Source organism: Symphalangus syndactylus, chromosome 14 (assembly GCF_028878055.3).
Source record: "Symphalangus syndactylus isolate Jambi chromosome 14, NHGRI_mSymSyn1-v2.1_pri, whole genome shotgun sequence".
In the NCBI taxonomy this organism is placed as follows: domain Eukaryota; kingdom Metazoa; phylum Chordata; class Mammalia; order Primates; family Hylobatidae; genus Symphalangus; species Symphalangus syndactylus.
In genome coordinates this window covers 25,663,089-25,685,774 of record NC_072436.2, presented here as the reverse complement: position 1 = coordinate 25,685,774, position 22,686 = coordinate 25,663,089, and the positions used below count along the sequence as shown (strand labels likewise).

Here is a 22,686-nt window from a genome sequence, read left to right as displayed (position 1 = left end):
GGCTGCAAGGTTGTGCCTGGCTCTGCCCACCTGTGTAATGGTGAATAGGGAAAGGAGGGGGCAACATGGAGATTTTGCAAAGAGGAGAGAGATGATTTCCTAGGGGGTCTGGCCAGGACTGAAGATATGGAATTGTGTTTTGGGGCCATATTTCTGAATGTTGGCTATCATTCTACTGTTGGGCTACCTGGCCTGTCTTAAGAGGGTAGAGCGGGGTAAAGTCACTGTTCTGCCAGTGAAGTAAGCCCAGTGCAGAAAAGACAGGCATCCCTAGGCTCAAGGGAACTAGATCCATACCATACTCAGTGGAGCCATAGGTCAGACCCCAGGCCAACCTTGTTGACTGTGTAGGGGCAAGGACCCTGGTCTTTTGGTTCCTAGCCCATGATGGATGGGCCAGTGAATGAAAGCAGTATGGTTACATAGTCCCTTGGAGACCTCTCATTAGAATGCATAATCTCATTAAATTTAAACATTTCTAATTATAAAAGTAATACATGGTTATTGAAGAATTTTTGTGAAATACAGAAGCGTAGAAAATAAGCCATTTCATTGAGTCTGAGATGCTAGGAGGCAAGGCCAAGAGTACAAGGGGCAGATGACTGAGGTGGACTGGGCCTTGTGCTACAAGAAGAAAGAAGGGCTCTCTGCTTTTGACTACTGCCTTCAGTAATCCAGTTAAGTCTGATACTCTTGGGTTTTATAACCTGGCCCCTTATAACAACCATAAAGGGTGAAGGGTGACTATGGCAACCTTTGCCAGCCTTGTGGGAGGGGGCCAGGGTACTTGGCTTGCTTAGCTATGTGTGTGAAGTTGCCTCCATTAGTGCCCTTCCCTTGCTGCCTATTGGGCAGGGCCTGCCTCCTCTGGCTCAGTGTGAGATTGAAATCCAGGCTCTAATCACATGAATTTGGACCCTGAGTCCAGAGTTTAGAGAGGGGAGGGAGAGAGAAGAGCACCAGAAAGGTAGATGAGAGACCCTTATTTTGGCTGTGTGGAGGCCCTAGGCAGCTGATCACTTTGAAGTGTCACTTGATGCTTATGGGCCTACTGAGGCCTTACATCCTGGGGGAGAGGGAAACAGTGATGGTGAGTGGGTACAGACTAGGAGGACCTGTCAAGACTGCTTCCAGCCCTAGGACAGTGTACTGAAGAGTTCAGTGCTGAGGGTCTGTGGCGTAGGCCCAGCCCTTAGTTCCTGGCCCAGGTGAAGCAGGGGGGCACTAGGACCCAGAGGCTAGCACGGTTCCTGACAAGTCTAGAGCAGCACTAGCGCAGAGTGAGACTCATCAGCTGGCAAGCAGGATTCTGTGTCTCTGGGTTCAGGAATCCTCAGGCAGCAGAGGGGACTTGCTCCTCAGCCCCATCACTGCCCCCACCCCTACCCTTGTAGGCCACCGAGTGAGGCCCATGGACTGGGGAGGGCTGTGCCTGACGACTCCTGTGTCCCTCTATGAGGGCCCAGCGCCCTGACCCTCCTGCCTAGGTTTCTACCTTTTCTCTCTGTCTTTGGCCAGCTGGGGGAGGGGGTAGAGGCCGGGTAAGCAACATGGCACAGAGCAAGAGGCACGTGTACAGCCGGGTAAGTGGCCCTAATCTGGGATGGCCCTGGAGGGCTGCTGGGGAAGGCCTGGGTGCCTGTGGACATCATTGCTGTGGGGGCTGGGGAGATAGGCTGGAGCTCAGCTGGGGGCACTCAGACTGTGTTTTCTAAGGAGCCCTCGAAGCCCTGGTGGTGTAAGGCTGGACAGGCTTCCCTTTACAGAGTTGATCCCTAAATGGGGACTAGCAAGGCCTGACTTCTGACTCTAATTGGCCCTCATACCAGGGGCTCCTGAGGGGATCCAGACTATCCTGGGGACTCAGAATGGGGATGATGGGTCAGAGAGGTCTTACAGTGAAGCCTTTCTTAAGAGCTGCTTTGTTATTTGTTACTTGCTTGCTTTCTCTTCTGAGATTGAATCTGTAGCTACTGTTGTGGCCCCCTGGTACTGAGAGGCTTATTGGGGTTGGAAAGTGGGGGAATCTCTGACTTTGGGTTCAGCCTTTTATATCACTGGCAATTCCTTTTATTGTCAGGTCCATGAGAGCCATCCTGCTGTTCCAGGTGTGATTTGGGGTCCTGGAACCTCTGGGAACTACATCCTCACCTTCCTGGATGAGCTGTTTGGGGAAGGGAATTAGGCAATGATAGGCTGGGAGGTGTCCTGGCTCTTCCCTGGCTCTGCCAGGGCTCCCTTCTGAAGCTATTATAAATGAGAGTATCAGAAGGGTCTCCCATAGAGTCTTTAGGATGATGGTACCACTTCATCATGCCTCATTCATCTGTTTGCTGCAAGGCCCCTGGTTCATGGAGTTGCTATTGCTAAAAATGACTTAAGTGTGATTTTCTTCTAAACCATGGGCCTATTTGGGACCTAATTTTCTATTGTGTTCAGTCATCATGGGTGTGCCAGAAGCTGAGAGCTGCCCAAGGACAGTGTCTTAGTCTGTTCTTTTGCCTTGCCCATCTGTGGAGTGATAAACCATTCATTTGGACCACTGAGCAGAGTCTTGGGGACAGAGTGAGGGGTAGATCCACCCAATTTACTTGGCCTGTGTTTTCCTTTTTATAGCAACATAGCATGGAGAAGAATCTCCAGAGCTTGGGGATAGAGAGTTGACCAAACAAGACTCAGGCCAGGTAGAAGGGGAGTTGAATGGTTGAATGGGCTGTGGTGAAGCATCTGGGGTTTCATGGTGGGTTTGTGGATGGGGGTGGGAGGAGTCAGATCAGGAAGGAGAGATGGTGACTTAAGGGTCTGGAAGGAGGCACAATTGTGTGCCTCTGAAAGGGTGAGGCCTAAGAAAACCATTTGAAACACAGAAGAGACAAATGACAGTGGAAGGGGAAACAGGATTCTGTAGAATCACCCACTGAATAGCCTGTCTTCCCAGCTCAGACTCCTGAGTCAGGGCATTGGGTTGTGGGGAGCCTGGTCTAAACTGAGTTATTTGCTTGAGCTTAATTCCCCTCCTGAGAAAAGAATTAAGGAGGCAGTGCTCCTGAGAAAGCAGCCATGTGGTGACATTCACAGACTGGTCAATGAATTCTGATTTGTTATAAAAAATATAAACTTAAAAATTCTAGCAGATTCCAGAGGAATTTGGAGAAATCTTAGAAGAGAATATCACTGACATTCTTTCAAAGGGGAATTTGGGGGTCCACCCAATTCTGTAAATGGGGTTTAAGAAAATGACTCTGGTTGTTTTTCAGTCCAGCATCTTGGCTGAGGCATTTCTTATACGTAAGAATGCCACCTTTGGTCTGAGGCCTCTAACTGTCTATGTTTACCTGTGTCTTTCAGACGCCCAGCGGCAGCAGGATGAGTGTGGAGGCAAGTGCCCGGCCTCTGCGGGTGGGCTCCCGTGTAGAGGTGATTGGAAAAGGCCACCGAGGCACTGTGGCCTATGTTGGAGCCACACTCTTTGCCACTGGCAAATGGGTAGGCGTGATTCTGGATGAAGCAAAGGGCAAAAATGATGGAACTGTTCAAGGCAGGAAGTACTTCACTTGTGATGAAGGGCATGGCATCTTTGTGCGCCAGTCCCAGGTATTCACGCCCTTCTTTTGTGTGTGTGCATGTGTGCACATGTCTGTCACGTGTGCAGCTGATGTGTTGGTACTTCCTTTTCCTGAGCATGGGCATAAGCCTCTGGTTGGGAGAGTGGAAGGTAGTGGGGGAGGGAAGATTGGAGATGCATCCCTAGGGAAGCTGTCCTGTACTCTTGGTTTGCTTGGAGCCTGGGGAGGGGCCCATATTACAGCCATCCTTGATCTGGCTATATTGAATCTATTGATCTGGCTATATTGAATCTGGCCTCAGATCCAGGTATTTGAAGATGGAGCAGATACTACTTCCCCAGAGACACCTGATTCTTCTGCTTCAAAAGTCCTCAAAAGAGGTAACAACCACCCACTTAAAGTTGCCTCCTTATAGCCAGGAGGAGTCCCCAGGACTTCTCCTCATAACATGGGGCCACCGTAGGTCCTACGATTTTTTTCCATCACCACCATATTCCCTTACTATATCTCCCCCTACCTCTCTATACAAGTACACGCTTTGTTTCTGTTTGCTTTCTACAGAGGGAACTGATACAACTGCAAAGACTAGCAAACTGGTGAGTGGTTTGGGGGTGGGAATGGGGAGTAATAAAGGGAGGGGAAGGAGAAAGAGGGGGGATACCCAGTGCTAGGCAGGTAGAAGTAGTAGGTTAGTCTGAGTTGCCTTCTAGTCTCTCCAACTTCCCTAAGAAGGAGGCTTTCTGGGGATTAATTGCTGTGTTAGAGTTACAGTAAAGGTGGTAGAAGGGAAAAACTCATAGGCTCCAGAAGTTCAGGGTCAAATGAGATTGAGCTGAGGGTGATAGGAAGGACAGGTCTGACCCTAGTAGTGTAGCCAACTTCCTACCTTTTGGTACCCAAAGATGCCAACATCTAAAGGGTCTGAGGGTAAGGTTAAGGTAGAAGAGGAAGAAGCAATCTCCTATTCACAAGTGAATGGCAAGGAGCTGGGCCCTCTGCCTCCTGTTTTAAGCTGGATGCAGAGGGTGCTTCCTAGTTCTTCTCTGCTACCCTGTGCAGGATGTGTGAGGTGGGGCTGCAGACTCTGCAGCTTCTCTGGGCCAAGGTGTGAACATCCTGGAAGCTGATCTTTGAGGGACTATTCATCTCACCCTGACTCCCCCCTACCCCCGCCTAACCTGTGTAAGCCCAAGTTGGTCTTAACACCTATGCCCAGGACATCTGTTCTCTAACTCTGCCCTTTCCTACTCCTCATGCAGCGGGGACTGAAGCCTAAGAAGGTGGTGTGTTTACTATTTGTGCCTGGGTGGATGGGGGCCATGAGCCCCTTCCCCAGCTGTCCTGCATGTCCCTGGGCTGCTGCATGCATGTGTGTGTGACCTTGGGCTGGGATGGCCAGAGGAAATGGTGACCTTGGCTTTCAGAGTTCCTTTGAAGGGTGCAAGAACATCAGGCTCAGTGTCCACACCCAGGTAGCACTCATTAGGGATGATTCTCTCTGCCCCAGGACTCCAAGTCAAAGATTCCCCAGTCAAAAACTATAAGCATTTGACTGTAAATAGCAGCAGTGTGAAATAGATCATTTACTGGGTTACAGTGTGTTCTCACTTAGCCCGAGCTTGGACGACTGTGGAAGGATAGACTGGGGGAATGGGGCTGAGGAAGGTACCAAGTGAGGGGGTTTTGCAAGGAGATGGGAGGTCAGGGAACAGAGCATAGGAAGAACAGTCCCAAGTTGGAAAACCTAAGAGCCTTCATGTGCCTGCCTGTGGATGGGCACTGCCATAAATATCCCCAAACCCCACAACTCTGCCCCATCAGTCTGTCCCTGCCTCCTCCTTCCTCTGGTGGTGTACCTGAGGCCTACCTCCTACCCCTTGTAGCCTTTCATCAACTATCATTGGAGTGGGGCTCAATCATGTCACCTCCCCTCCCCTTCCCACCACAGACTCTTTAAACTCTTAGATCACTGCCATGACCACTTCCTCATACCAGCCCCTGCCTTGGGCCTCTGCCGAAGCTGTTTTTGACCTGCATGTGCCTGTCTGGCCTGTATGTACTGTGCTGTATGTACAATTCTGTGATTTCCTTGTCATCAGCCTATCTCAGGCCATTCTGACGTTGCATGGAGAGCTGCTGGATTGGGGCTATGGGAGGGGAGAGGAAAACATCTCCTTTTCCAGGAGGAAACCAGCTCCTGGTTGGTAATGGGTCCTTTGGAGTCTTGCCATGGTAGAGACCACATGCTGGTACTTGCTTTGGTTGGGAATGGGGATATAAGGAAAATAATGCTGTGAAGGATCCTGGGCCCATTTCAGAGTCATAGAAACTTTGCTTTGTCCTTTGATTATTGTCTCCTGGTTGGAGCTTCCATTTCACCTCAGGCCTTGAATAGAGAAGAGCATGAAACTATGGTCTGATATTTATGGAGTTCTGGCCACAGCCTGGTCTGACCCTGGGCTGGGGCCTGAGCAATGCCCAAATCCAGGGGCTTTGGCAGCTGCCTAGGGAAATGTGAGAAAGCCCAGCCTAGGCCACCCATGCTGCCCTTCTGCACTCATGTTGGAAAGTGTCAATCAGACAGTTGAGTGCCCCCACCCCAGGGCACCCCAGTCTTCCTCTCCAGTAGTTTTTTCAAAGCAGAGGGCCCCTGCTCTCACCCATGTGGATCAGGGGGCTGGTTCCAGAGCAAAAGAATGTGCTTTGAAGGGGAAGGCAGAAGAAAACTCAGATGTCTCTGCAAAGTACTTAGTTCTTTTTGGAAACCCTTTAGAGACAGGCTTTAACCTGTCTACAACCAGGAGATGGTTGGAGAGGAGCCCAACAGTCATTAGAGCTGCTACTACCCAGATGCGTGTTCCCCAGGGTTTCTTAGTCACTGTGTGTACTCCTCAGAGCTGAGGCCTGTTGCTGGAGGGGCACTCTAGATGTGTGTGCCAGATGAGAAGACTGTAAGGGTGTTGTCAGGTTGTATAAGAGACAGAAGTGGAGTTAATGGGGCTGTGGGTGGGTGGGTGGGGGGGGGGGACAGAATGTGAGTATGATGAGAGAGACTGCTGGAGCAGAGAGGCCCTATGTCCCTCCCCAGTGGTGCCCTGGCCCCATAGAATGCCATTTCTGGGATAGCCCCTGGCCCAGTTTTTTGGAGCACGCTCTTGGTGGGCAAGGGAGGGAAGAGAGGAGCCAAAACCTGTTCTTTGGAGAAAGAAGCAGGACAAGCTCTGCGCATGACTGTCATGAGGAGGAGGAGCCAGCAAAGCCCTAGACGGTTGCTAGGTGACTGAGGAGCAGTGGCTCCACCCCCATGGAGCAGAGGAGGGTGGGTGCATGACGTCAGGTGGAGCTAGTGCTGCGGCCACTGAGGCTGCCATCAGCCTAAGCTGGTGAACTGGGCCAGGCACCGCTCCGGTGCCTGCCGGAGCCTGGCGATCCAGCTGCACGTCTGCCGGGGCCTCTGTGTCAGAGCGGCAGCCGTTTGCAGGCTGGGAAGCTGCCGCACTGGGAAGCTGAGGCTGCATTGTTGGGATTTGATGCACTAATCTCCTGTCTCCGCCGCCTTTCCCTCTGTTCGGTCTCTTGCCCTCCCTCCCTTCGTCTGTCCTTCCTCCGTGTGTTTGTCTATCCTCCTCTGTCCCTCCTCTTTCCTCTCCTTGCTTTCTTTGGTTTTCTGCAATGATGAGACAGGCACCGACAGCCCGAAAGGTACTCTTGCTTGCTCTCGTCCTGCTGCTGTGTTGCCAGGGCAATGGTGGCAGCAGGCTGCTGGGGTGGGGGTGGGGGCTGATTGACTTCATCTGTCTACCTGGTCAGGGGAGGCGGGTGAGGACGAAGGTGGGTTAGGGAGAGGTGTGTGTCACCACTATGTCCCACACCCTGGGCATTTGCTTACTGCCTTGCCTGCTTTTGGCTCTGCCTATGTTCCAGGCCTTATACCCAGTGGTCTCACAGGCTTGGGCTTCAGGCAGCCTCTACTGCATACCAGATCTGGGAGGGTTTCCTGTGGTAGAACCTAGGGAAGCAGGCCCATGTATCTCAGTGCCTCTAGCAGGTCTGCCTGCCTCACCCAACCTTTGCTAGAATACCTCTTGGTTGTTCTCCCAGTATCCCCCAATCCCCAGGGTTTGTATCAGGGCACTTTACCAGAGTGGGATGGGGACCCTAGAATAGTTTTTGACCCACAGCTATGGAAGCTTAGCCCAGGGTAGGAGGGGTGGGAATTGGTTTTTTTGGCCTCAGTGTATCCTGGAAATAGGGCCCAAAACAAATCTTGTCTTGGCTAGAGCAGTGAGATGCTGGGTAGCAAGAACACTATTTGGAAATTGGAGTTAATTGTCCACTTACCATTTTGCAGTAACATGAAGGGGCTGTAGTTTCTCTGTGCTGCTGCACACCCCCACCTCCTTTCCTACAGCTGGGTGGGGTTACTTTGCTGAGCTCTGGGCTTCTGCTAATGCAGTATTCATGGTCCTGACGCCTGAGCCTTCTTCCCTAGTGATCGGGACTGCTGCAGGATCTGGTTCTAGGGGAAGGGGGTTGGGGGGAGGGAGGACAGCAGCATTGTTCTGCCCCAGGGACCTGATCTCCCATTTCTGGGCTTAGATTACTCTTGTCACATGGAGTTTCTAGGGAGTTCTGTATAGAGTCTAGCACTTGAAGGAAGAGGCTGACCTGGGAAAGTCCTTGGGAGTGGTGGCTAGGCGGGGCCTCTGGCTCTGGACTGGAGTGGGAGAGATGGTTCGCAGGAGGACTGGTCTCTTGGGACCTTCTCACTAGCTGCTTCCTTGTTCTGTGGCTCAGCCTAGAGATGGACTTCTGGGATTTCTGGGGTGTCTGAAAGGGTGAGGCCTGCAAGGATTGGACAAAAGTGGGAGCAGGAACCAAGGGGAGCAGGAACCAAGGGGAGCAGGAATTCTGGGTTCCTGAAGTAGGAATACAGTGATTCACTGAAGGGAGAAGGGGATGGGATGGGGGGGAGGGTGGCTAACTGTAGCCCCATTCCTGTTACTTCTTCTGCTCTCATTGCTGTCCCTTTTGCTCTCTGTCTTTCTGCCATTGTCCTTTCTTTCCTGACTACTTCTCTTCTGGCTCCTGTTGCCTGTCCAGACCACAACTCGGCGACCCAAGGTGAGAAAACAGGCCCCTGTGTGAGCCACTGCTGAGTGTACACACATGTTTCAGGCGTGTGGATGTATGAGGGCACGTGTATGAGCAAGTGAAAGTTGGTCATAGTGCATCCTGGGTTCTCTTCAGAGGAAAGTGGGGGTTCGCAGTGCTGGCAGGCACCTCCTAGGGAAAATGGCTTTTGGCTTTTAGGAGGTTGTCTAAGCCAGTAGCTTGAATGCAAAAGAGAAATGAATGGGGTTGTGGTGGTTAATCAAAGCAGGCTTTCTTGAACAAGGGAATTTTGACCAGTTTTGAGGGGAGGAATTGGAAGAAAGATGAACTTGGCCATGTAAAATGTCAGGGGGTAAGGAGGTGAGTGCGTCTGTGACAGGCCTTGGGTGGGGATCTCTGAGGATTGCACATGGTCTCTGAGTGTCAGCTCACTGGGAGACCTTGGTCTCAGCACTTTGAGCACATTGGCAGGCCTGTCTGCTCCAGGGCTTGAACTTCAGGTCAGCTCCTCTGCCCACCTTCTCCCCTGCCCCACAGGGGCCTGGATAGTGTTGCCAGATCGGGGGAGATGACAGAAGGGTTGTTTCAAGGGGAAGTCTAGGGGTACAACTTTCACCTTGGCTCTTTTACCTGCAGGGTCCCCTGAAATAGACTGAGAGAGGGAGACTCAGCTTGACTCCCAAAGAGGGCTTAGCAGGGGTAGAGAGCCTGACACCCCCACTTCTGGCCCAGCCTTCTCTGGAAATTACATTGTACTTTTTCTGTCTAGGGGTGGAGGGCATAGACCTGGAACAAGGATGGGACTGAGAGTATTATGAAGTTGCTAGAATGATCACAAGTGGATCATAGACGGGGGTTCTAGGGAATAACGGATTCTGCTCTTAAGGGTAGTGCCAGAGCTAGGAGGAATGTGGAGTCAGTGCCAAGCGAGGAGCCTTATAATCTTATGTCTTTCTCTTATCTTTCCCTCCCTCTCTCCTCGGCCTCCATCCTCCCCCTGTCCTTTGTCACTGTCTCTCTCTGCCTCTCTGTATCGTTTTCCTTGTCCCCTTCATTCTTCTTTTCTCATTGTGCGTTGATATTCTCTTTCTGCTTTTTCCCTTTTCTGTCTCCTTCCCTTGCCATATTCTCATATTCTGTTTCTGTTCCTCTTACTACCCCTATCCTCTGCTCTCTTTCTGGTCTGCCTCTACCCTCTCTGAATAGCCCACCCGCCCAGCCAGTACTGGGGTGGCTGGGGCCAGTAGCTCCCTGGGACCCTCTGGCTCAGCGTCAGCAGGTGAGCTGAGTAGCAGTGAGCCCAGCACCCCGGCTCAGACTCCGCTGGCAGCACCCATCATCCCCACGCCGGTTCTCACCTCTCCTGGAGCAGTCCCCCCACTTCCTTCCCCATCCAAGGTAAGGCCTGGGGTAGGGGTAAAAGAGAATCAAGACACCCAGAGGCTTGTGGCTACCTGCTGTGTCTTGAAAATTTCCTGGGGTTGGCAAAGACCTAGAACTTGGATCAGAAAGGGTGAGGACGTAGCCTATGGATATCTTGCTACTGACTGAGCCACCCTTTCCTTTCTTGCCCTTATGCCATACTTTCCCCATATATACTGTGCCACGGTTTCCTCTCAGATGTTCTTATGCCACTGACTTTTGGCCACCCCGGGGCTGGGTGATATTTGCACACTTTCTTGTGTTCTTTGCGCCAGCTCAGTGTTGGTGGAGAGGAGGGGTGGGCTGTGCACAGACCATGAGGCCTCTCCTTTGCAGGAGGAGGAGGGACTAAGGGCTCAGGTGCGGGACCTGGAGGAGAAACTAGAGACCCTGAGACTAAAACGGGCGGAAGACAAAGCAAAGCTAAAAGAGCTGGAGAAACACAAAATCCAGCTGGAGCAGGTGCAGGAATGGAAGAGCAAAATGCAGGAGCAGCAGGCCGACCTGCAGCGGCGCCTCAAGGAGGCGAGAAAGGTTTGACTCTGGATGAAGGGGGTGGTTGGGTCGGCCTGAGACCTAAGGAAGCATGCTGGAAACTAGACTGGGGCTGGAGCCTGGAACACACTGTGAGAAAGGGAGGCCTGGGGCATCTCTGTGCTTGTACCCCCTCCCACCTCCACCTCTTCCTCAGGAAGCCAAGGAGGCGCTGGAGGCAAAGGAACGCTATATGGAGGAGATGGCTGATACTGCTGATGCCATTGAGATGGCCACTTTGGACAAGGAGATGGCTGAAGAGCGGGCTGAGTCCCTGCAGCAGGAGGTGGAGGCACTGAAGGAGCGGGTGGACGAGCTCACTACTGACTTAGAGATCCTCAAGGCTGAGATTGAAGAGAAGGGTAAGGGGCCCACAGCTGCTGGGGGCCAAACGGTTGGGTGAGAACCATGCCTGAAAGTGTTAATGATCTTCTCCAGGCTCAGATGGCGCTGCATCCAGTTATCAGCTCAAGCAGCTTGAGGAGCAGAATGCCCGCCTGAAGGATGCCCTGGTGAGGTAGGGTCTTCAGTGCTTGCCTCTGATGCTTACTCTTCTGTCTCCAAATGTGTTAGAGCACCCATCACCAGAGACTCTGACACGTGCTTTCCTCCCTCTGTCTTCCTCACATCCCTGCAGGATGCGGGATCTTTCTTCCTCAGAGAAGCAGGAGCATGTGAAGCTCCAGAAGCTCATGGAAAAGAAGAACCAAGAGCTGGAAGTTGTGAGGCAACAGCGGGAGCGTCTGCAGGAGGAGCTAAGCCAGGCAGAGAGCACCATTGATGAGCTCAAGGAGCAGGTCTGGGGAGCCCAGCCCCTCACCCATAATCTCCCACCTGACTCTTCTATCGGTTGATACCTCCTCTTTCTAGGTACCTTCCAGCAGCCCTTCTCCCCATCCTCCCCATAACAGGTGGATGCTGCTCTGGGTGCTGAGGAGATGGTGGAGATGCTGACAGATCGGAACCTGAATCTGGAAGAGAAAGTGCGCGAGTTGAGGGAGACTGTGGGAGACTTGGTAAGAGAAGAGCAGACCCCTGACATCTGACTTGGAAGGGACCTGCTGAGAAAAAGATTGACATGTGACCCCTGGCCTTTGAGCAGGGTGTGCGGTGAGGGACCCAGCCTGGGCTTGCTACCCTGACCCTGCCTTTTTTTTTTTTTTTTTTTTTTTTCTGAGATGGAATCTCGCGCTGTTGCCAGGCTGGAGCGCAGTGGCGCAATAATCAATAATCTTGGCTCACTGCAACCTCCGCCTCCCAGGTTCAAGCGATTCTCCTGCCTGAGCCTCCTGAGTAGCTGGTATTACAGGCATGCGCCACCATACCCAGCTAATTTTTGTATTTTTAGTAGAGATGGGGTTTCACCATGTTGGCCAGCATGATCTCGATCTCGACCTCGTGATCCACCTGCTTTGACCTCCCAAAGTGCTGGGATTACAGGTGTGAACCACCACCCCTGGCCGACCCTGCCTTTTGCCCCAACTATGGTGTGGTGTCCTAGGAAGCGATGAATGAGATGAATGATGAGCTGCAGGAGAATGCACGTGAGACAGAACTGGAGCTGCGGGAGCAGCTGGACATGGCAGGCGCGCGCGTTCGTGAGGCCCAGAAGCGTGTGGAGGCAGCCCAGGAGACGGTTGCAGACTACCAGCAGACCATTAAGAAGTACCGCCAGCTGACCGCCCATCTACAGGTACATGCCCACTGCTTGCTGTCTGCCCACCATCACCCCAGGGCTTCCTTATGATCCAGCTGTGCTTCACTGTCTCTCCTCCTAGGATGTGAATCGGGAACTGACAAACCAGCAGGAAGCATCTGTGGAGAGGCAACAGCAGCCACCTCCAGAGACTTTTGACTTCAAAATCAAGTTTGCTGAGACTAAGGCCCATGCCAAGGTCAGGAAAGTGTGTGGGTCTGAGGGAGCCCTGCCTGGGTTGAACTGGTATGGGGTTCTGGGCTTCAGATTCCTGGGGGAAGGGGTGCTTTGTGTGGTGTTTTGGAATACTCTGGCCTGGGCTTGCCCTAGAAGCAAGGGATCTGCTGGAGCAAGGCATGGGAATTTTGGGGCTCTTTCAGCTCTGGCTAAGAGTGCTCCTCCCTGTTCACAGGCAATTGAGATGGAATTGAGGCAGATGGAGGTGGCCCAGGCCAACCGACACATGTCCCTGCTGACAGCCTTCATGCCTGACAGCTTCCTTCGGCCAGGTGGGGACCATGACTGCGTCCTGGTGCTGCTGCTCATGCCTCGTCTCATTTGCAAGGTATGGCCAATCAATCACATGTTCCACAGAAATCTAGTGAACTTGCCATGAACCAGGCATTGAAGATGCTGAGTGAAGACAACAGAGTCTCTGCCCACAAAGAGTTTATGGTGTAGTGGAGGAACACAGCAAAGTCACTGATTAATATGTATTACAAATGGTGTGTTTTCAAGGAGAGATAGGTTCTGTGAGAGAGCACAATTGGAGGTTTGATTTAGAGGTGAGCAGGATGTGACTGAGGGAATAACGTTGTCTGAGGGCCAGGAGGTGCCTAGGGGTTAACCTTGGGGATGATTGGCAGGATAGCATTCTAGGTGGAGAGATAGCAGGAGTGGCAGCTTTAAGTCAGGAAAGACCTTGATTCCACCGGTCCCACTACCCTTTCATTTTCACATCCTGACTCCTCACAACCTCCAGTAATCACATCACTACCCTTTCCTCATGCGAGATTCCCCACCCAAGTAAGAACTATTTCTGCTTTCTCTGCCATGTGTGTCCATGCTCCCCACATAGTTAAGCTCTGAGTACTGTATTCCTGAGTCTGTGTTCTCCATCCTCTGCTCTGAGGCCCAGGTTCCCAGTGTTTTTTCCCACAGGCAGAGCTGATCCGGAAGCAGGCCCAGGAAAAGTTTGAACTAAGTGAGAACTGTTCAGAGCGGCCTGGGCTGCGAGGAGCTGCTGGGGAGCAACTCAGCTTTGCTGCTGGACTGGTGTACTCGCTGAGCCTGCTGCAGGCCACGCTACACCGCTATGAGCAGTAAGTGACTCCTGACTCCCTCACCCCAGGGTCAGGGGTCCAGGATCGGCCGGAACTGAGATTGCCTGGCAGACTCTAGCCTCACAGCGCCCTTCTCTGGTCTCTAGTGCCCTCTCTCAGTGCAGTGTGGATGTGTATAAGAAAGTGGGCAGCCTCTACCCTGAGATGAGTGCCCATGAGCGCTCTTTGGATTTCCTCATTGAACTGCTGCACAAGGATCAGCTGGATGAGACTGTCAACGTGGAGCCTCTCACCAAGGCCATCAAGTACTATCAGGTGTGGGGCGAGAATTTGGGCTTGGGGCAGGAGGCAGGGAAGCTTTCACTTGATGGGGGCTCTTACTAATATATTCAAGGTTGTTTGTCCCATGCTCGCTGCTTGAGGCCTGGTTTGCTCTTAGATGAACTCTCCATATGATGCAGCTGCTTGAGGGGTTTGGATTCTCTTGTACCTCCAGAGACCCATGATGACCAGGGCTCAAACTACAGTTTGGGAAGAACTCCCCACCCCCTCTAGGGCCTAAAAGTTGTCTGTTTGTTATCTCTCCTCAGCATCTGTACAGCATCCACCTTGCCGAACAGCCTGAGGACTGTACTATGCAGCTGGCTGACCACATTAAGGTGAAGTGTCTGGGCCAGTGATTGAGCCCCCGTGGAGATCAGAAATGGAGGGCATCAGGTCAAGAGATCAGGCACCCAAGAAGTGTCACATAAGACTAGGGCAGAGTTACCAAAGCCATATCAGGGAAATAGAGGACCTACTTATGTATGGGGGTCAGCAGAGGATGGGGACTTCTTAAAGATGTTGATAAGGCGGAAGGGCTCCTGCTGGGGGCTGATGATTGCATGCTTCTATCCTCACAGTTCACGCAGAGTGCTCTGGACTGCATGAGTGTGGAGGTAGGACGGCTGCGTGCCTTCTTGCAGGTGAGAACACATCTAGATCTGTGTGAGCTCCTCTTCTTTCTTAGTCCTCACTTCCTTACTCCCAGCCTTAATGCTAACTTGGTTCTCCATCCATTTTCTTTTTCCTGAGTAGGGTGGGCAGGAGGCTACAGATATTGCCCTCCTGCTCCGGGATCTGGAAACTTCATGCAGTGACATCCGCCAGTTCTGCAAGAAGATCCGAAGGCGAATGCCAGGGACAGATGCTCCTGGGATCCCAGCTGCACTGGCCTTTGGACCACAGGTTTAGGGCTGCAATTGGGGAAGGGAAGGAAACTGAGTAGAAACAGGAGGGGCATAGCACTTGAAGATCTGGATCTGGTTAGGGAACAAAAACGGTTTTGGGGTAGCTGGAAACTGTGGTGCTGAACCCAGGGTTGACTCCTGAACTGACCTGTCACACAGGTATCTGACACGCTCCTAGACTGCAGGAAACACTTGACATGGGTCGTGGCTGTGCTGCAGGAGGTGGCAGCTGCTGCTGCCCAGCTCATTGCCCCGCTGGCGGAGAATGAGGGGCTACCTGTGGCTGCTCTGGAGGAACTGGCTTTCAAAGCAAGCGAGCAGGTGGGCCTGGATGGCTGGGTAGAAGGTGTGGGGAGAGTTAGTGACCAGTGTGGGGCTTTCACTTCTGCCCTTGGCTCCTGCAGATCTATGGGATCCCCTCCAGCAGCCCCTATGAATGTCTGCGCCAGTCATGCAACATCCTCATCAGTACCATGAACAAGCTGGCCACAGCCATGCAGGAGGGGGAGTATGATGCAGAGCGGCCCCCCAGCAAGGTGGGTGGGAGATTTCCTTGGAGAAGTTGCAGAGGCCTGTAGGAGTAAGACTTGCAGAGCTACTGCTAGTTGTGGGAGGACAGGGAGACAGGAGGAAGGCATCTGGAGAGCACCATCCTGCCTAGAAGGCAGGATTTTCCCTGTAACTGGATCTCTCTGAAAGGAGCACATTGATGATCTCTTCTCTCCACCCTCACTTTCTCACCCCCCACCAACCATTCCTTAGCCTCCACCAGTTGAGTTGCGGGCTGCTGCCCTTCGTGCAGAGATCACAGATGCTGAAGGCCTGGGTTTGAAGCTCGAAGATCGAGAGACAGTTATTAAGGAGTTGAAGAAGTCACTCAAGATTAAGGTGAGGGTAGTGTAGGCTCAGGATCTGGGGGCCAGGAAATTGGTAGGACTCAGGAAAGCAGTGAGTGTTGGGGATCGGGACCAAGACGGTTTGGGAGTTAAGGGGAGAAGTGGGGCCTGCAATCAATGGGAGCTCTAGTGAGCCCTCAGGGAGCCTCCTATCTCATGGTCAAGCCTCCAGTTCCCAGGGACTGTGGGGAGGATGTCAGGGATCTAGAAGTTCTGTCCTTGTCCAGGGAGAGGAGCTAAGTGAGGCCAATGTGCGTCTGAGCCTCCTGGAGAAGAAGTTGGACAGTGCTGCCAAGGATGCAGATGAGCGCATCGAGAAAGTCCAGACTCGGCTGGAGGAGACCCAGGCACTGCTGCGGAAGAAGGAGAAGTCAGGCACTTTCCCTGGGGCCTTGCTTCCTCTAATCCTCCCCACTGCTGGAGCTCTCTGCCTCCTAACCCATACCTGCACTCAGGTTCTCTTATAGTGAGACTCCCCATTTTCTTTACCCACTGCCAACCCCATTGCATCACCCCAGCCTAAGCCTGTGCTGCTCTGCCCTGGCTCCTCACTGGCAGGGCTATTCCAAGGACCTCTCAGGACTGAATAGTCAAGGGGTGCTTTGGAGAAGGGACACTGCCAAAGCCCAGATTCTCTTTCACAGAGAGTTTGAGGAGACAATGGATGCACTCCAGGCTGACATCGACCAGCTGGAGGCAGAGAAGGCAGAACTAAAGCAGCGGCTGAATAGCCAGTCCAAGCGCACGATTGAGGGGCTCCGGGGCCCTCCTCCTTCAGGCATTGCTACTCTGGTCTCTGGCATTGCTGGTGGTGAGTACTGTGGAATAGGCAGCACTAGCACAGAGGAGATTGCCTTCTCTCCTGTCCTTGGCCTCTGCACCCCCCCCTTACGCCCGGGTATTCAGCCAGGAACATACTTGCACAGTTTCACTCTGTGCCAGTTTTCACCAAGTTTTCTCTTCCCCTGAAGATATGTGCTGAGTTTCTCTGGGCAAAGGAGGGCATTACTAAATTGTTAATGAGGCCCAGAATAATGATGACAGTTGGTGTCTAGTAAATGTCCTTTCTGGCTCTGTAATCTGACCTTTCTGCCCAGCCCTATATCCCAGAGGGTTGTCAGCCAGCAGCAGGCTGGGCTGACTCTCCTGGGGCATCCGGCCCTGCCCGATACCTGCTCTTGATTGCTTCTCTGCTTGGACACTGTGTTTTCTCACTGAGTTCATGTGGCTTCATTCTATGATGTGGTCATATCTTCCACTGCTGAATTATCCCAGTTTGACTTGGGGCTTGTGTTTTGACCTTTGTCTAGTCACTCAGTATAGTCAGGGCTCCTCACCTAGAGTTTTTCTGGTTACCAGTTCTAGCCTCCCCAGTTTCCTGACTCAGGAGGTGGCTGCTGCTGTCTTTGTTCTCCTCTGCCCTATAGTTTGTTGTGTTTACTCTCCAGTTTCTCACTTACCCTTCTCACCTCCAGAAGACAGGCTTTTTGCCCTGGAATTAAACCCTTAGGGCCTCCAGACTTTCCGAGCTGCTCCCGGGTCTTGTCAGCTGACCTCACCTACATAGAGTCTTTGACAAAGTCTCTGTCACTGACACCCCTTGATCTTGGGAGGTGACCAAGAACCTTCTTGACTTTAGGCTCTTGTGGTACAGACAGCTCTGTGTTCTTTGGAGAGAGTTTCCAGGATTACTACTTTGTGTTGTTTTTAGCACTCTTGAAACAAACATTAGCACTCTTTAAACAAACATAGTTCTGAATTTATGAAACTTCCCACCAGAAAAGAAGGTCTTTTGCCTCAGAGCAATGAGGAATCCTTAGGAGCAAGGGAGTGTGTTTGCATCCCCAACTTAAGCTTTGCTGCTGGTGAGCACTAAGGGTGCAGACATATTGGGGTCTCTGGAGCATTCTCCATGCCCTTCTTGGAGATGGCATCTGAGACAGGGAGGCAGGAACAGCCTCATGTTCCAAGTACTTTGTACAGTGCACACTCTCTTTGCCACTGTTCTTCACACATTGTACCGTCTTGTGGCCTCACTCCTGTTTGGTGTCTTTCTTTCACACATATCTGCTCGTCCCCAAAGATAGGTGGCAGAGGGTCTTGTTAGAGAAAGTATGATGATTAGGAAAAGGGTTTTCCTGCAGGTTGTGTCCAAGATTCCTCTGGTGTGTCCCCGTAACCCCCAAATCACCTAACTCCTCTCTCCTCTTTTCCTGCTCCCCCACGGGCTATCCCGAGCACAGAAGAACAGCAGCGAGGTAGAGACCCACTCTGGTTGGGGGTTACCAGGCTGGTGGGAGTTGGAGCTAAGGGAGCAGGGTAGAGGGGGAAGCCAGGACTGGAGGTGGGTGATGGAGGGATGAGGAAAGGGGAAAAGTAGGAATGGAGCCCAATTTTCAATCTTTTCCACTTGGGGCTGATGACATTTTTTATGGTCCCCACAGGAGCCGTCCCTGGGCAGGCTCCAGGGTCTGTGCCAGGCCCAGGGCTGGTGAAGGACTCACCACTGCTGCTTCAGCAGATCTCTGCCATGAGGCTGCACATCTCCCAGCTCCAGCATGAGAATAGCATCCTCAAGGTGAGGGAGCCACAGGGAGGACTGGGATGGGGGATGGAGCATATTTGCCCCATTGATGTTAGATGACAGGGGCCTCCTAGCACCTCTTACCACTACCCTTCTTTTTTCATCCACAGGGAGCCCAGATGAAGGCATCCTTGGCATCCCTGCCCCCTCTGCATGTCGCAAAGCTATCCCATGAGGGCCCTGGCAGTGAGTTACCAGCCGGAGTGCTGTATCGTAAGACCAGCCAGCTGCTGGAGACATTGAATCAATTGAGCACACACACGCATGTAGTAGACATCACTCGCACCAGCCCTGGTATGTACCTGCCAACCCCCAAGATGAATAAAACTGCCCCCTCCACTTGGCCCAGGGATTTAGCCCCTGCTTAGGTGGTCCCCCCACCACAGAAGCTTTTCCCAGCAGTGTTCTTTGGCTTCACTGTTCAGTTTGTTTGATTTACCCACTCTCTCTCAAGTACTTGTTCTGTTAGAGAGTCTCATACCTGCACCCCTAACCCTTAATCCAGTACAACTGCCTGCCTGCCTGCGCCTTGGTGGGCCTCACCAGCTTTCTCTCCCCACAGCTGCCAAGAGCCCGTCGGCCCAACTTATGGAGCAAGTGGCTCAGCTTAAGTCCCTCAGTGACACCATCGAGAAGCTCAAGGTCAGCTCAGAGTTTGCCAGGCAGAGCTCACTTCACAGCATAAACTGGTGGAGCCAGGCACTTGTGGAGTTCCTCTGAGCCCAGCCCTACGCTAGACAGCAATTGGGGAGGAGATGGAAGGGAAGGCAGAGTTCTTGCCTTGGAAGCTCACTGTCTCAGTGCAAACAGAAGACAGATTCTCATAACAAAATGGATAAACTAGGATAATCTTTAGAGTGACTGGTTCAGGCTTTAGCTTCCATCAGAGCTGAGATCATTGTGGGGTAGAATGGTTGGGCGTGGCTTGCCAAGGGTGGTAGAATGTGAGTTGGGCCTTACAGGATGAGGACTTGCAAAGTAAGGAGGAGTGCTGGGGTGGGGATGGGGTTGGAGATGAGAGCAAAAGTATGGTGATATAGAGGACTAAGTCCCTGCCCCCTTTGTATTAGTGTCTCTGTGAAACCAGGTGGTCTTGTGCTAGCCTGTGGGGGTCCCATAAATGAACCCTTGTCTTCCTCTCCCCTTCCCTAGGATGAGGTCCTCAAGGAGACAGTATCTCAGCGCCCTGGAGCCACAGTACCCACTGACTTTGCCACCTTCCCTTCATCAGCCTTCCTCAGGGTGAGGGGGAGCATGGGGTGGAGGATGGGACAGTGTGGAGAGCTCAGGTGGGCCCCCTCTCCTCCAGAATTGGAAGAGGCCTTTGGAGTCTCAGGTCTAACAACTGCATACCTTGGGTTATCTGGCCAAATCTTACAAGTAACTCAGAAGTCCTTACAGTGCTTTGAAATTCCAATATTTTAGCACCTAAACACCTTCCGTGACTTTTGACACCAGGAGGGCCTCAAAACTCCCTTGTCAGATTATGTATCCCCATTCTAATTTGAAAAATGTGGTCACAATAGCCTAGGATCTCAGAAGCCCTAGTCACCCAGGAGCTGCCTTGGTCTCAGTGCTCAGGGACCCCTTCAGTGGCCCACAGCTCAAGTGAGCCCCTGACCTAGAGTCTTTTTCTCCTCATCAACCACCAGGCCAAGGAGGAGCAGCAGGATGACACAGTCTACATGGGCAAAGTGACCTTCTCGTGTGCGGCTGGTCTTGGACAGCGACACCGGCTGGTGCTGACCCAGGAGCAGCTGCACCAGCTTCACAGTCGCCTCATCTCCTAAGCACTCCTTTCCCCTGCTGTCCCCTTCGACCCTCAGCCCTCTGGTGCCGCTCTGCCCGATGCACAGCCACCTCAGCCAGCCCCCAGGTAGAAACATGTGGGTTAAGCTCTTCCTACCCTGTTCAGCTTCACTCCCACCCTTTCAGCGTCCTGCCCCTTCACCTTGACCCGGGTTCCCCCACTCCCATTCCCTGGCCTCTGCCATAATTTGCTGTTCAACTGCTCCCTCCTTCCTGAGGGGCCTCAGGGCTTGTGGCGGGTAGGCTGAGACCCCACCACCAAAGGTTAAGTGAGGTCCCCTTGATTGAGGACGTCACCCCTTGATTAAAGCAACTTCTGCTTCAGTGCTTCCTGTGTGGTGTTGAGAGTGGGACTTGGGCCATTAAGCTCACAGCAGGAGTGGAGGAGAAGCGATGCTGAGGAAGCTTTGGCTGTATCAAATTTGAGGGCTCCTCTTCATAGTGACCAGCAGAATGCTGTTTCTAAAATTCATGTGCAGTAAGTTACTCTAACCAAGGAGGAAAGGGCTAGACTTAGGACTAGGTACCTAAGTTCATTTATGGAGTTAGGAGGGCTGGGAAGGTGTAGCCTCTGCCAACCCTGCCTCTGCTTCCTGTAGCTTCCACTGCTCTTTAGTCCAATTTTTGGAGCTGGAGTAATGATATGATCACCACCCCAGCCAATTTTCTGATGTACTGGCCAGTCTTCCCATAAGACCTGGGGCCTCTCAGAGGGAATATTTACTAAATAAGGGAAAACTAAAGTGGCATACTAGTAAAGGATAGAAGGTACAAAAGCTACTCCCAAACCCCACTATAAATTAGTATCACCTGGGGAGTTTCTTTTAAAATGTAACAGATTTCTGGTCTTGACCCAGACCTGCTGAAAATACTTCCAGAGTTGGGACTCATTAGGCTGGTAAACAGCACCCCAGCATTGTAGATATTAGCCCCAGTTTAGATTAGTTGGCTAGCTCCTTTATATTCTCTTTTTTCCCCACTTGGGGAGAGAAATCCAGTTCAGACTCCCAAAAGGCTCTGATCTAGATGCATAAAGAGACCCTTGGCTCTGCAGAGTGCTAGTCCTAAACTAAGCCAGACCCTCTGCTCTTGTGTTTTCTGTCTTGAGGGGAAGGGCAGACAGGAGGAGGGGTGCTCGAAGGTGGGCACCCAGGGGCCATATTCTCAATGACTATACTGTCTGGGAGGTCAGTGGGTTGTGGCGTTTGAATGCCTGCTCTGTACCTTGGCTCTTCTCACCTGGGATTCCGAGAGAAAATGATTTGATGACTGTTCCTCAACACTCTCAATGATGGTACACAACCAGTGTCATTCTAGATGCATAGGATATAATGCATTACATATGAAGGATTAATTCTCACAGAACTGGTTGAGAAGGGTTATTATTGTGTCTTGAACCAGAGAGACTTCACCTCACGTCTCCAAATTGGGCTCTGCTAGGGCTAAGGAAATCACAGACCACACTGTCCTTTCCTTGGGATTGGATTCTACCCAAGCTGCTGACCTGCCTTCTGATTGGTGTGGTTAAGACACTGAGGCCAAGCAACTTCTGGTGGCACTTTGAAAGGAGAACGGGGCTTTTTGTTCCATCCTTTTCCCTTGGTGGCAGTTTCTCACTACTTAAACTGCTGCTCTCTTGAATGCTGAATTCATTCACCCAATTATTTGTTGGCTATCACCCTGTGAGTGTCCTACAGGTATCTAAGAGTCTGCATGTCCAAAACTGAAATCATCTCTTCTGTGTCCTACATGTGACAAGCCACAAACCTGGATATCCTTGACTCCTTCTTTGATCTCCTTAGCTAATTTAGTTATCCAGTCCAGTTTGTCCTTCATTACTGTCTCTCAAATTTGTCCACTTTTTTACATCCACAAACTTTGTCTATAAATAACTTCTTGCTCTGGGCACTTCAGCAGTTTTTAAACTGGTTACCCTACCTCCATTGCCTCTCTTCAACCAGTTCTACACATTGATATGAGGGACCTTTCCAAAATGCATACTGGGCCATGTCACTCCCCAGTTTAAATCCTGAAATGATTTCTTTAGCTAGATTTAAAATTTACATAAGATCCTGAAATGGTTCCTCTATGTGTCTAGTTTTTAAAATTTAAATTCACTGTGGCACATGAGACCATCAATGATTTGGGTCCTGTCCACCTCTCTAGCCTCTCCCCACGTGCCAGGTGGTTCAGCTTTAGTGAACCCCTGCAGTTTCCTTGCAACCCTGTGCTCTCTTAGGCCTCTTCCCACCACCTAGAATGCCATCTACTTCCTTCCCTCCACTCTACCTCCCTGCCCCCACCCCATCCCCATTCCTCAGCTGACATCCTGTCCATTTATTAAGATAGCTCTGGCAATGCCATCTCAGGAAGTCTCCAATCCCTATGGCCTGTTAGGTGCTCCTCTTCTTGAGGCAGCAAAAGATATAGACCTTTTTTTCAGGTGTGCTTGGATTCAGTTGCTTTGTGACTTTGGCAAGGTTTCTAATCTCTGATCTGTTTTCTTACCTGCAGAATGGAAAAATGATATCTTCCAGGGTTGTTATGAAGGT

General features: G+C 51.7%; 1 protein-coding gene across 11 annotated transcripts in view; it reads left to right on the top strand.

Annotated features, from left to right (window-relative positions):
• DCTN1 (dynactin subunit 1) overlaps nucleotides 1-20,461 on the top strand; it is a 30,768-nt gene extending 10,307 nt beyond the window's left edge. The window contains exons 1-32 of one of the 11 annotated variants that reach the window (XM_055241215.1): nucleotides 1,277-1,583; nucleotides 3,349-3,594; nucleotides 3,868-3,946; nucleotides 4,128-4,162; nucleotides 4,826-4,846; nucleotides 7,251-7,268; nucleotides 8,670-8,690; nucleotides 9,888-10,079; nucleotides 10,440-10,637; nucleotides 10,795-10,999; nucleotides 11,076-11,154; nucleotides 11,275-11,434; nucleotides 11,549-11,653; nucleotides 12,139-12,330; nucleotides 12,416-12,532; nucleotides 12,746-12,898; nucleotides 13,495-13,655; nucleotides 13,763-13,931; nucleotides 14,207-14,275; nucleotides 14,519-14,581; nucleotides 14,694-14,843; nucleotides 15,005-15,166; nucleotides 15,250-15,381; nucleotides 15,608-15,733; nucleotides 15,969-16,111; nucleotides 16,386-16,552; nucleotides 17,985-17,999; nucleotides 18,186-18,319; nucleotides 18,436-18,619; nucleotides 18,888-18,967; nucleotides 19,478-19,567; nucleotides 19,978-20,461. In XM_055241215.1, coding sequence (XP_055097190.1) covers nucleotides 1,551-1,583; nucleotides 3,349-3,594; nucleotides 3,868-3,946; nucleotides 4,128-4,162; nucleotides 4,826-4,846; nucleotides 7,251-7,268; nucleotides 8,670-8,690; nucleotides 9,888-10,079; nucleotides 10,440-10,637; nucleotides 10,795-10,999; nucleotides 11,076-11,154; nucleotides 11,275-11,434; nucleotides 11,549-11,653; nucleotides 12,139-12,330; nucleotides 12,416-12,532; nucleotides 12,746-12,898; nucleotides 13,495-13,655; nucleotides 13,763-13,931; nucleotides 14,207-14,275; nucleotides 14,519-14,581; nucleotides 14,694-14,843; nucleotides 15,005-15,166; nucleotides 15,250-15,381; nucleotides 15,608-15,733; nucleotides 15,969-16,111; nucleotides 16,386-16,552; nucleotides 17,985-17,999; nucleotides 18,186-18,319; nucleotides 18,436-18,619; nucleotides 18,888-18,967; nucleotides 19,478-19,567; nucleotides 19,978-20,115 — 3,837 coding nt within the window. In that variant the 5' untranslated portion in view covers nucleotides 1,277-1,550 and the 3' untranslated portion in view covers nucleotides 20,116-20,461. Of the gene's footprint in view, nucleotides 1-1,271; nucleotides 1,584-3,348; nucleotides 3,595-3,867; nucleotides 3,947-4,127; nucleotides 4,163-4,825; nucleotides 4,847-6,908; nucleotides 7,269-8,669; nucleotides 8,691-9,887; nucleotides 10,080-10,439; nucleotides 10,638-10,794; nucleotides 11,000-11,075; nucleotides 11,155-11,274; nucleotides 11,435-11,548; nucleotides 11,654-12,138; nucleotides 12,331-12,415; nucleotides 12,533-12,745; nucleotides 12,899-13,494; nucleotides 13,656-13,762; nucleotides 13,932-14,206; nucleotides 14,276-14,518; nucleotides 14,582-14,693; nucleotides 14,844-15,004; nucleotides 15,167-15,249; nucleotides 15,382-15,607; nucleotides 15,734-15,968; nucleotides 16,112-16,385; nucleotides 16,553-17,984; nucleotides 18,000-18,185; nucleotides 18,320-18,435; nucleotides 18,620-18,887; nucleotides 18,968-19,477; nucleotides 19,568-19,977 lie in introns of those variants that run through there. The other 10 variants (XM_055241209.1, XM_055241216.1, XM_055241211.1 and 7 more) reach the window with 10 other exon arrangements.
• Nucleotides 20,462-22,686: the final 2,225 nt, after the last annotated feature.